General features: G+C 45.5%; 1 protein-coding gene across 1 annotated transcript in view; it reads left to right on the top strand.

Annotated features, from left to right (window-relative positions):
* Window positions 1-5: 5 nt before the first annotated feature.
* Window positions 6-13,783, top strand: part of LOC131854077 (fat-like cadherin-related tumor suppressor homolog) — a gene marked incomplete at its 5' end in the record, with an annotated part of 32,590 nt that continues 18,812 nt past the window's right edge. Inside the window, 9 exons of the mRNA XM_059205200.1 lie at window positions 6-2,984; window positions 3,122-3,401; window positions 4,162-4,268; window positions 4,836-5,046; window positions 5,917-6,155; window positions 6,444-6,581; window positions 7,594-7,755; window positions 8,414-8,618; window positions 9,184-9,323. Coding sequence (XP_059061183.1) covers window positions 6-2,984; window positions 3,122-3,401; window positions 4,162-4,268; window positions 4,836-5,046; window positions 5,917-6,155; window positions 6,444-6,581; window positions 7,594-7,755; window positions 8,414-8,618; window positions 9,184-9,323 — 4,461 coding nt within the window. The remainder of the gene's footprint in view (window positions 2,985-3,121; window positions 3,402-4,161; window positions 4,269-4,835; window positions 5,047-5,916; window positions 6,156-6,443; window positions 6,582-7,593; window positions 7,756-8,413; window positions 8,619-9,183; window positions 9,324-13,783) is intronic.

Here is a 13,783-nt window from a genome sequence, read left to right as displayed (position 1 = left end):
CCGCCTCCGCCGCCTCCGCCGCCCCCTCGCCCCCCGCCGGCGCGCTGTTCGCGCACGCGCTCTACAACGTCACCGTCCCGGAGAACAGTCCGCCGCGCACGTACGCGCTGCAGCCGCCCGCCGACGACCCGCTCGGCGTGCGGCTGGCGCTGCCCGGCGCCCGCTGCCGGTTCAGGATACGACACGGCGACAAGGACAAGTTTTTTAAGGCCGAAGAACGTATCGTCGGGGACTTCTGTTTCCTCTCCATACGCACGCGTGCCGGTCACGCCGACGTACTGAACCGAGAACGCCGTGATCTATATCGTCTCGAAGTACACGCCACCGTTATTTTACCGCCGAATCGACAACTCGAAGCCGACACCCTCGTGGATGTCACCGTCGCCGATGAGAACGATCTCAGTCCGCTTTTCTATCCGACCGAATATGACGCTTCGGTACCGGAAGACACACCCGTACATTCCAGCATCGCCCGTGTCACGGCGGAAGATGCAGATCTCGGTCTCAATGGAGAAATTTACTATAGTTTAGCCGATCCCTCTGACAGGTTTTCGGTGCATCCGACGAGTGGTGTGGTGACTATCACGCGCTCTCTGTCTGCCGCTGAAAACAAACGCCACGAGTTAACCGTACTGGCTCGCGACCGCGCTTCTTTGCTCACGCGAGGTGAGGACGCACCCGCCGCCCGCGCCACGCTCGTTGTACGAGTGGCGGAAGTCAATTTGCACGCTCCAGAACTGCATGTACGTCGATTACCCGAACTCGTTGAAAATTCTACTGCTGAGATCTATGCCATCGTAGAAGTGAGCGATCGTGATTCGGGGGAGCACGGTCGAATAGCTAGTCTCGAAATAGTGGATGGTGATCCCGATGGACACTTTCGAGTGCGACCTTCTCTACAGGCCGGCGAATTTGATATCGTCGTGCACGCACTCCTCGATCGAGAAAGTGCACCGCGTGGTTACAATTTAACTCTTCGTGCCACCGACGCTGGACACCCATCGCGTTCCTCATATCTTACATTACCAGTAACGTTGACTGATGCTAATGACAATGCACCAGTTTTCAGTCGGGAAGTGTATGAAGCCAGTATTGCTGAAACTGTACCGCCAAATACTCCAGTGATTAGACTTAAGGTTAGTGATCGCGACGAAGGTAACAATGCTCGTGTTTATATAGAGATTGTTGGTGGAAACGAAGGCGGCGAGTTCTTAGTAAATCCAGATACTGGTGTACTTTATACTGCTGTCCCACTCGATGCCGAGGAGAAGGCTCTTTACACCCTCACCGTTTCTGCTATCGATCAGGGTAATGTTGGTACACGTAAACAGTCGTCGGCAAAAGTAAAAATTACTGTTTTAGATTCAAACGACAATGATCCTATTTTCGAACAAAACGAAATGGAAGTGACTATTCCAGAAAATGGTGCAAGTGGCACAGTAGTGGCTCGTGTTGTAGCTAGAGATGCTGATTCTGGTGAAAATGCCTACATATCTTACAGTATTGCAAATTTACAGCCAGTACCCTTTGAAGTGGACCATTTTTCAGGTGCGGTTCGTACAACACGGTTGCTAGATTACGAAAGCATGCGTCGAGAATATATTCTGCGTATTCGCGCAAGTGACTGGGGACTTCCTTACCGTCGTCAAGCTGAAATGCGGCTGACTGTACAGCTTAAAGATGTAAACGACCACAGACCTCAATTTGAACGCGTAGATTGTGTGGGGTACTTATCTCGCCGTACGTCGATAGGTTTTGAAATTATTACCCTCTCTGCAATCGACTTTGATGCTGGCGATGTTGTATCTTACCGCGTTGCTGGGGGCAATGATGATAATTGTTTCGCCTTAGATTCAGGCACAGGAGTGGTGAGCTTATCTTGTGATTTAGGTGATGTTCGTGCTGAAACAAAAGTTCTTAATGTAACGGCTACGGATGGCACACATTTTTCGGATCCAATATCTCTAACATTGCATTTAGTTGGTGGCAGTGGTGGAGAATCTACACCTTTAGAATGTCGAGACACAGGCGTCGCTCGAAGCTTGACTGAACTTCTAGCAGCAGCAGAACGAAGTAATGCTCCTATAGATTTAACTGATGAATTTCCACTGGCACCATCACGATACGGAGAAAACCTACATGCACCAGAATTTATCGATTTCCCAGTCGAAGTAAAAGTTAATGAGTCAGTTGCTCTCGGTACTTCTCTTGTGCTGTTACGAGCGCAAGATCGAGATTTAGGTTACAATGGATTATTGACATATGGCATATCCGGCGGCGATTCTGATTCTGCTTTTCGTATCGTTCCAGACACTGGCGATCTCCAAGTGATCGGTTACTTAGATCGTGAACGCGAAAGTGAATATTATTTGAATGTAACCGTGTACGATTTAGGCTCTCCGAGACGTTCGGCATCAAGACTTTTGCCCATCACCGTTCTGGACGTCAATGACAATAAGCCGCGTTTCGAAAAAACTCTTGCCAGTTTTAGAGTCACGGAAAATGCCCTCAACGGCACTTCGATATTCCGTGCCAACGCAACCGATCGAGATATAGGCGACTTCGCTCGCATCAGCTATAGCTTGAGTAGTACCGGTGAAGGAGAGAACGAATTCTGTGTGGAACGAGACACTGGAGTGTTATCTGTGTGCGCGCCGCTGGATCGAGAGCGTCGAGCGCTCTATGAGCTCGTAATTCGAGCGACAGACGGCGGCGGCCTCTTCGCCGAAGCTCTCGTACGCGTCACCGTGGACGACGTAAACGACAACGCACCCCACTTCGGGCTGAGCGCATACGGCGCACGAATACGCGAGGACGTGCCCGTCGGCACCTTGGTCGCCGTTCTCGAGGCGTTCGATCCGGACCTCGGCGCAGGCGGCGTCATCGCTTACTCTCTATCGGATTCCGACGAAACGGTATTCACAGTGGACAGTACATCGGGGACTCTACGTACCGCCAAACGACTGGACTTCGAGGAGCGCCAGGTGATTACATATATTATATTATTCCTAAGTACTAGATAACGCGTTAACTAAAAAATTAATGATCAATAACGATGAATGAATGAACATTTATTTCACGTCACGTCTCTACAACATAAGTATATAAGGTGGTGGTGCAGGTGTACGGGGTGACTGTGCGCGCGACGGACGGCGGGCGGCCGGCGCTGTGGGCGGAGGCGACGGTGATCGTGGAGGTGGTGGACGTGGACGAGAACGCGCACGCGCCGCTGTTCGCCGACCACGCGGTGGTGGCGGGCGCCGTGCGCGAGGACGCGGCGCGCGGCGCCGTCGTGGTGACGGCCGCCGCCGCCGACGCCGACCCGCCCGGCCGCGACTCGCGCCTCGCCTACTACCTCGTGGGCGGCTCCGGCATGGCGCACTTCTCCATCGACGACACCGGTACGCTGCCAGACACCGCGGTCACTCACTACCTACCTTTACACGACACGTTCTCTTAGGCGTAGTTATAAAAGTTTGCATGCGCTGATATCATCACTGTGGCTTAATTGTTTACTTATCTTGTCTATAATGCAAATAAACGACTTCCTTACTTACTTATGCGCGATTAGGAGAGCGAACCCGGGAAAGCCAGCGCGCGCGTGGACATTTTGTGTTCACTATCTCGTTATCTTTATTTACATTTACATGCACATTATTTCCTACGTGAATGCAGAATTGCACGTAAAAGAGCATACATGTATGTAAAAGCAGCCTATTACTAGTGATCCATTATCACTCATACTTTATAATACATATATTTTATCAATGACTATCGATTGATCGACACATCTTATTAGCATTTAATGACACTTTACTGAAATTTGTCAATTCAATCTTGTTCGAATATTTATATTGTAATTTGATCATATAAATATTTATGATTGCATAAATACTTCATCGAATATGGTATTAGTTACCGAACATGATGTATGTTGTTTTACCACACAAGTAGTACTGTAAGCAGTAATAGCACCTGTGGAAATAGACACATTCGATAAGAGGAGCTGACCACCGCCTGTGGAAGTTCAAACACTCTATGATCATACTTGAGCATCAATCAAAAATACACTTAATTTTTTCACAAACGTGAAGCTTCTACCGGCGGTGATTCATTTTTCATGTCAATTTTAACATTTAAAATAGTTAATTTTTATTGCAGGCATCATTCGCACACTGACACCATTGGACCGAGAGACGGTGCCTCACTACTGGTTGACGGTTTGCGCCCAGGACCACGGCTTGATTCCACGCCACTCCTGCATACAGGTAAGGACATGTTTTATTGAATACTATTTGATCATCACTACTGAAAGTGTTACCACCTTCACTATTGGTGATCATATACTTCTCTTCTCTTTATTGAGTTCATACCTATAGTACGACTAGTGTTTCGTTTCGGAACGAGATATAAGTAACTTGGAAGCCTAGTGTTAACTGTACACAGCGTCATCGGTCATCACCGATGCTAATTTGTACTCACTCATGCTAATGGTAGTGGAATTTAACAAAAATTGTATTAGATTAATTTAATACAACACACAGTACGATAGAACAATATCGACACTCACAGCAAACAAATAAAGGATTTACCAGTAAATATACAAACCCAATGAACAGCAGTTACAACGAAAAATATAATATCATATTATTGTGCAACATCGCCACCGCGTCCCTGCGAAATGTGTAAAGATCCCATCTCAACATTATGCCGTCACTACAGCTACGATACTGACTTTCAATTAATCCCGAAAAAAAAAAGTATCTCTCGAGACGCCGTGTGGTGTGGTGTTGTGACGGGAGCGAGAGTGCGTATGCAGCGGTGCGTGTGTGCAGGTGTACGTCGAGGTGGAGGACGTGAACGACATGGTGCCGTGGCCCGAGCGCGCGGCGTACAGCGCGGCGCTGCCCGAGCACGCGCCCGCCGGCACGCGCGTGCTCACCGTGCGCGCGCACGACGCGGACGACGCGCCGCGCCCCGCGCCCCTCGCCTACTCCATCGTCGCCGGCAACCCCGACGGACTCTTCTCCATCGACCGGCACACAGGTACCGCCCCGAGCACGACGCGGACGACGCGCCGCGCCCCGCGCCCCTCGCCTACTCCATCGTCGCCGGCAACCCCGACGGACTCTTCTCCATCGACCGGCACACAGGTACCGCCCCGAGCACGACGCGGACGACGCGCCGCGCCCCGCGCCCCTCGCCTACTCCATCGTCGCCGGCAACCCCGACGGACTCTTCTCCATCGACCGGCACACAGGTACCGCCCCGAGCACGACGCGGACGACGCGCCGCGCCCCGCGCCCCTCGCCTACTCCATCGTCGCCGGCAACCCCGACGGACTCTTCTCCATCGACCGGCACACAGGTACCGCCCCGAGCACGACGCGGACGACGCGCCGCGCCCCGCGCCCCTCGCCTACTCCATCGTCGCCGGCAACCCCGACGGACTCTTCTCCATCGACCGGCACACAGGTACCGCCCCGAGCACGACGCGGACGACGCGCCGCGCCCGTCGCCCCTCGCCTACTCCATCGTCGCCGGCAACCCCGACGGACTCTTCTCCATCGACCGCCACACAGGTACCGCCCCGAGCACGCAGCCGCCGGCACGAGCGCGGGTCGCCTAACATAATATTGACGACTCTCTATAATTTATATTTTCAGTATTATTTTGTGAGCATTTCATCATATGCCCTCCAACCACGTTTAATTTAAATAATAACATTTTATTACACGTAAATATGGATGGATGAGAGTAGCGCAGGACCGATTGTCGAGGAGATCTTTGGGGGAGGCCTATGTCCAGCAGTGGACGTCTTCTGGGCTGCGATGATGATTATGGTGATACGTAAATATAAAGTTAAAGTAATCTCCGGCTCGGCCGGAGTATGACCGTGGACGATGTACGTGTGCAGGTGAAATCGTGACGACTGGCCGCAGTCTGGACCGCGAGACGGCGGCCACACACGCGCTGGAGGTGCAGTGCTCGGACGGGGAGCTGGCCACCACGGCGCGCGTCGTGGTGAATGTGCTGGACATCAACGACCACGCGCCCGCCTTCAGTCAGCGCTCCTACGACTTCCGCGTGCCCGTCCCGCCCGCCACGCTCGCCACGCCCGACACACCCGACACACCCGACCTCGCCCTGCCGCAGGTCTCACAACTTTTTGTGAATATTATAATTTAGGGTCGGTAACGCACACCATCACCGCTGGTGTCTCAGACATTCATAGGCTAGTATATATAAAATTATAAATTAAAAATATCTATTCATGAATGTCTATTACAGATTCTTATGATATGTCAAATCTACCAGTCAGTCAATCAGTCCTGTCAGTTTGGAATAATTTCAAGATGACAAGAACTGACAAGAAACTCTATAAAAAAAAAAGAATAGTTCCCTTTATAGTGTGTGTGAGTGTGTGTGTGTGTGTGTGTGCAGGGCGACGACGCCAGCGCGGAGTGGGACGCGGACAGCGAGGCCGACGTGGACGCGGACGTCGACGACGACGACGCCGGCTCGCGGCTGGCCTGGGACACGTTCGACGACGACGACTACACCGGCACCTACCTAGCGACGGTTAGTGACCTGTAACAGTTACATTTCGGTCTATTATAGTGTTGTACAATGATAAATTATTTTTTTGTAGTGCGGTAGTGATCACCTCACCACTGTAGCGTTATTTATATGATGAGGTGTCGCTACATAATTTCGGCTCGAAGGACCAAAGAATGTGGGTGTTTAAGCTCACAGTTCCGTGATAATGATATTAGTTGAATATTTATTGATGAGGGGTTTTTTACTAAATAAAACACCCTCGATTGAATGCGAGTAGCATTGATTTTATTGGTAAAAGAAATGTAATGAGATGAAATGCATTATGAGGTGAAATTGTATGTGCCAGTAATTGTGTATTGCACAGTAAGCAGGCACGTGCGGTTGTCGGTACAATATCGTTTATTGTATAGTCTAGGTAGTGAGTATACAAGTGAACTAATTGTTACATGGTTTATTACTAACGCGTACATTCGACGTGGAGTCGGGACGTAGACTGATTTGACATTTATTAATTTAAATGTATGTTAGTGGGGACGTAAACCTCATTGGTTTGCGGACCCTCATGGGTCTCAAGAGTGGATTGAAATATTACATTTAATTCTAGGAACAGGATTGCTAGTCGTTGTATACGGAATCGTCGTGAAGTATTGTTGATGCGGCGATGGCTACGGTATACGCTTCTTCGATAGACTATATATTAATATAGGAACTGGCCGGTCAAATATGAATGACTCACCACAACATCAGTATACTCGTTCTTCTGTGGGCCCAAACCGTTACAGTGAGCTCAGGAATTCAATCACTTTTATTATGAACATATATAAACCATGCGTACGCGGCGTAAGCTAAGACATCACAAGTGAATCAGCCGGGAGGGGTGTCAATGCATAACGACCATAATCATGGTACCGTACATATCATGGTACCGTACATATCATGGAGCGTAACCACGCCCTCCCTCTCGACGTGATGTCAAAATAAGATTAACAAAAAAAGTTAAGGATCTTCATAACGATACGCGTGCGGCGTGCAGGTGCTGGCGCTGGACGCGGACGCGGGCGAGAACGGCACCGTGCGGTACAGTGCGCGCGCGCGCGGCGCCGCCCGCGGCCGGCTGCGGGTGCACGCCCGCACCGGACGCCTGCTGGCCGCGCCCGGGCTCGCACTCGCGCCGGGGGACCTGCACGAGCTCGTTGTCAGTACACCATTACCCGAACCCGACATTCATACGTCACTTTAATACTTTTTTTTAAATCCTTACTTCCTTGCTCCTCGCTAATATTATAAATGCGAAAGTACCTCTGTCTGTCTCGCTTTCACGCAAAAACTACTGAACCAGTATACACAGATAGTCTAGATCTTGACAAAGGACATAGGCTACTTTTTAATGCGAAAAAAGGATTGTGAGGGGTTGAAATTGGGGATGAAAAATTGTATGGAAGAATCGACATTTTTGAAGCTAGAAGATTGAAACTTATATTTGAGGCTGTTTATTAAATATAAATAAATATGACATACAAAGTTTTTAAAAATGTTACCCAACGTTGTTTAATATTTAGCCTATTTATTCAATATATATTTAGAAAAAGAGTTATAAGAGGTTGAAAGAGTTATGTATGGAAGTGTCGTGATTTTTGAAGATGAAACGATGAAATTTTTTCATTTGGCTTTTATTGGGTGGTCACAATTTTACGCGGACGAAGTCACGGGTACGGCAAGTATATAATATGCATCGTGCGAGGAGTCGAACTGTGGCACCGTTCCGACGCTCTTGGCCGTAGCCGGCCTTCACGGCTTCACCGAACTATATCGGAGCGGCGTCCGATGGCTAGTGATGTGTTGGCGCGGCGCAGGTGCGCGCGTGCGACGGCGGCGCGGCGGCGCGGTGCGCGGTGTCGCGGGCGGCGGTGCGGGGCGCGGCGGCGGGCGGGGGGGGCGCGCCGCGCGCCGCGCCCGCGCCGCCCCTCACCGCCGCCGAGCTGGACGCGCCCGGGTTCCTGCTGGCCGTGCTGCAGGCCAACGACCCCGACGGCGACCGCCTCTACTACGACGTCGTCGGTGAGACCGCACTCCTTACCATACTTACACTCTAATTTATTTATGTCAAAAATAGATACTATTAATGTGATATCCGACCGTCCCTAATATACCACTATGTTATGTAATTTCAAACGTTCAATTATCTATAAGTAAAGTAAAAGTACAAACAATGAACAGGCACATTCAGAAGTAAACTCTTAAACGGACGCATTATAAGGGTTGTGCTTGTTAAACAAATACAAGTATTTTATTTGCTGCTGTTACCGCACGAGATATATTCTTCTTGAAATCTAAAACCATGCCAGGATCGCCGTATAAAGGTGCTGCTTGTTAAGCGAATGATAGGCACGACGTTTGAGTGTATACTGCCTCATTTATTATTATAATCAACGCTTATATACTACCTATTTACTAAGTACATACATCCTTACAGAGTAACGGATAATGAAATCGCGAAAATTGCTTATTTTTATACAGAAATTATGTCAGGTGAAGTGATCGGTCTTTACCTTACGTTCGGTCAATTAAAAACAACTAATTAAAATAATCATTACTATCGCTATAATGAAACGTGATATTTCAGGTGGTGACGACCGTCAAGAGTTCTACATAGGACGCGAGGACGGCAGCCTGATACTGGCCCGCCGGCTGCTGTGGGAGCGGCAGTCGCACTACGTACTCAACGTCTCCATCACGGACGGCACGAACACCATCTACACACCGGTAGGTCCCGCTTTTCATCACCATCACCACATAGGCCTGCCAGATGTCCGAGAAACCCGGTATTATCCCGGAATTTTGCATCTCGTGTCCAGTTATTAGACCTTAGTGTCCTGAATTCTAAAAAACTACTAATTTGATTGTAGACTTACTACCAAAGTTTTAAGTTAAACTACATCTTAAAATTATAATTGGCGATAACTATAGGTCGACAAGCTGGTTGTTTTCAGACCATTTAAAGAGAGAATCAAGATCTTCATTTATGTCAATTTCTGCTTGCCTGAGATGTTCTGGCAAAAAGGAATAGTAAAGTTGAGTATCATCGGCATAGAGATGCAACCGACAGTGACCGATAATAGCAGGGAGATCTGACGTGTACACTATAAATAAGAGAGGACTCAATATGGAGCCCTGTGGCGTACCTTTGTTGACTGACTTTATTTGAGATTTCTTTATTATGCCATCACTTGTCTGTAATTCTACGTACTGGCGTCTACCTCCCAGAAATGACCCAAACCAATTACATGCTGCCGGTGACACTCCATAATACGCCATTTTTTCCAAAAGGAGCCGATGATTTATACAGTCAAAGGCGCGTGAAAAGTCTAACAGTACCAGTATACTTGCTTTGCCCTCATCAGATGCTGTGAGTATGTCATCAGTGACCTTAGAGGGAGCAGATGCCGTCCCATGGTCGCTCCGGAATCCTGACTGTAGTTTCGGCAGCAATTGTTTATCTTCTAAATAACTCGAGAGCTGTTCATAGACAATCTTTTCTATAATTTTGGATAGAATTGGAAGAAGACTGATCGGTCGTAAATCCTTTAAATCATTAACAATTGATCTTTTTAGAATAGGTTTTACTTTAGCAAGTGACCATTGTTGTGGAAAGTAATTGGATGTGATTGAATCGTTAATTAAGTTTGTAATAATTGGCAGCGTAGCTTTCAATGTCATTTTCAGCATTTCGATAGTTATCCCATCATGTCCACACGCTTTAGTATGGATTGAGGAAATCATTTTCATAATATTACTTTCATCAGATGTTCTTATATTAAATTGATTGTCTACGATATTTCTTGCCTTGAAATTGGCTTTTAAATTATTATCTTGGTTACACGGGATGTCAAGGAAGAAATTATTAATTAGATCTGGATCCGTCAGATGCTGTGGTATTGGCGACTCATCCATATTACCTATATTTGATATTTGCTTTAAATGACGCCACATCTGATTGGGTTTGTTCCTATTATTATTAATATAAAATGTGAAATAAGCTTTTTTTTCATGGTCCAGGGCTCCATTGGTATAGTTTCGAAGATCTCTATAGTAATCCAAATGGCTTTCTTTGCTCGATATATGTGCCCTACGTAGTGCAGAGTCACGTAGTCTCATCATGATCCTAATGTTGTTGGTAATCCACGGGTGTGGCTTATTATTATTAATACGTATTTTTTTAACCGGAGCATGAACATCGAATAAAACATTGATTAGATCATTGAATCGATTAACTCTTTCATCTAAAGAATCACCAGTATTTACACTATCCCAGTCCAGGCTGTCAAGGTCTGTATTAAATTGACTAATATTAATATTATCTAAAAATCTTTTATATATGTATCTCGGTGTTTGGTGTGGTTTTATTATTTTAAGTCGGGCTATTATCAAGGCATGGTCGCTAAGCTGCGGATTATGAAGAACATCAACTCCATGGCATAAATTCGGTGTATCAGTAATTATGAGATCAATCAGTGTGGAAGTATTATTAGTTACCCTTGTTGGTTCTGTCACGAGCTGGTGAAGATTCCGTTGGAAAAGAAAAGTAGTTAACGCAGATGAGGATGAGGTCGCGGTGTCCTTGATATTAACATTAAAATCTGTTAATATGTAAACAGAATTATACCCAGTAAAGATATCCAGTGAGTTACACAGATTCTCAACAGCGCTATCTACTGAAATTGATTCTGGTCTATATACTGTTCCTATGGCTAAACGACCCGCTCCATCAACACGCAATTCTAACCACATTTGCTCTAAATCCGATGATGGATGTTGTAGGACTCGAATTCGTAGTTCCTGTCTATAATAAAAACCGACACCTCCCCCTCTCATTCCTGTTTTTCTCGCTTTATGTTTAAAAACGTAACCTGGTATTTTCGGCGCTAGCTTTCCCTGATCATCTCTTAACCACGTCTCGTTGATGGCTAGAATATCAGGCCTGTAATTCTCGACTGCTGCTACTAGTTCGTCCTGGCCAGTGTTTAATGACCGTGCATTTATAAGACCTACATTAAAACTGATTGATTTATTAAAAATCATTTTTTATATTCAGCTAGCCTAATCGTATAATTGAGACAAGCCCTGAATAGCGTGAATTTGATACAACGTTTAGATTTTACTGGCTCACAATACGAGATGTTCAAAAGTTTAGTTGCAAATATACTGTGAACTTTATTGGATATCAAAATGTATATAATTGACAAATACATATATATTACATTACATGTATATACAATAACTTTTCTACCTGTAAAACATTGGCAAATAATGAAAAATACATCAAAGCTTGTTATCATATAAATAACAAAAAGAAAGAAAATAAAAAGAAAACAAAACAAATATTTACGAGCCAATCGCTTCTGATCCAAAAACCCTAATGAGATCTGACTCTGTTCTTAGACGAAAACGTGGTTCATCCTTGCCTTGGCGTTGTCGTACAAAAATTTTACCGGCTGCTGTCCAAATATATCGCCAGTTATTACGAATACCCATTTCTCGAGCCTTTTGAAATAACTGCCTGTTTTTTAGTGTCAACCTTTCATTAATGTAGAATTTTCGTGGTGGTCCGGGTAGGTCCATACCTTCTGTAGTAGCACCTCGTCTGACCCGTGCAGCTTGCAATAGTTGATCACGTAAAACGCGACGTGCTAGCCGCACTACCATAAGACGGGGTCGTCGGTTTTTGTCACTTTCATCAGGCTTAGATAAACTTCCTATCCGTATAGCACTGACAATATCTTGATCCGCTAATTGTACGCCTAGCTTAGCAGCTACATTCATTACAACATGCGTAACATTTTCATTGTTTTGTTCTGGTATACCTGAGATCTGAAGATCATTAAGCAAAAGATCCTGATCTCTTTCGTTTAGTTCGGCCTTTAGTTGTTCAATAGATTCTGACAGAGTAGTGTTGCTTTGTGTTGTTGTATCAGTATCAACTCGATTCTCTATTTTTTCGACACGTGCAATTAATTTTTCCATGCGGTCTTCACATATATCCATTCTTAAGTTTAGCTTATTGATGGTCTCATTAAATACCTCGATCCGTGCTCGCGTCTCCTGCATTTCTTTTCTAAAAAGTCGCATTTCTATAAGTAGTGTTTCATTACTTGTTGCCGTGTCTTCTGCATGTGTAGAAGCAGGAGAGCTCTCTGGTGTGGATATACCGCCACCTCGTCGTTGTGTGACATTACCAGTGTCCGATCTGATCGGCGTATTTGTGTTATCTTTTTTTGGTATCTTTGATTTGCATGAGACACATTTCCAGAAGTCTTTGTGTTTTTGTGTCATAGTATTATAAAATCGAGCTTCTGGTATGTTGGCACAATCTAGGTCGTAATGTAATTTACATGAGCTGCAAATCAAATAGCGTCTGCTCTCAATATTTCCCAAACACCCGGCGCATGTAATATTATTATTTTTCTTTGACATATTTATTTTTCTTTTGTCAATAAATATTTAGTTAAAATATCCAGCAGAATCAGGCAGTAATTGTTATAAGTATCGTTAACGTCACTCTATTGAGGGTATATTGAAAAACGACTTGCAATGTACTCGATTTGTGTCACTTCATAATTTGTCCTTTAGCACTATATAGTTTCACTTTAGTCAATACAGTCCGTACAAATATTAAATTCTTGATAGTAAACTATGTTCGTATATATTTTTTATAGTGAAAGTTAACTTTTATATTTAAAATCATTTAAGTATCTGGAGCGCAAACAAAATCCGTTCACTCAGTACGACCCGCGTCGACTTCCTCTTATGTAAATCGTTTCAAAGTAAAAAAAACAAGGTACTTTTTACTATGGTCGCGATTCGACACCGTTATCCTGAAATTGTTGCGGATTTGATAAGTTTATATCAGATAACCCTATCGCCACGTTACAGTTTTAATCTATAGTCTGTGTTTTAATTCCGGAGACAAATTCAACATTTCCGATTTTACCAGGCTATTGGAATTTTTACATAGGGTTGTGGCACTAATGTAAAAACACACAGTAGTGTAAAAACTGTTATATATGTTAAAGCTTTAAAACTAATATGTTAAATTCAAATTTCCGGATTATATAATTCGGTATCGCAGATACACCACCATCTCGCTATAGGTGGTAATATTACTTGAAAATTTGAATTTACCGGATTAAAAATCAGACTATTGGAATGTGGTCTCAACGAATCGA

The sequence above is a fragment of the Achroia grisella genome, unplaced genomic scaffold (assembly GCF_030625045.1).
Source record: "Achroia grisella isolate CSIRO2021 unplaced genomic scaffold, CSIRO_AGI_Agris_v1 utg947, whole genome shotgun sequence".
NCBI lineage: Eukaryota > Metazoa > Arthropoda > Insecta > Lepidoptera > Pyralidae > Achroia > Achroia grisella.
This window is presented reverse-complemented; position numbering and strand designations above follow the sequence as displayed.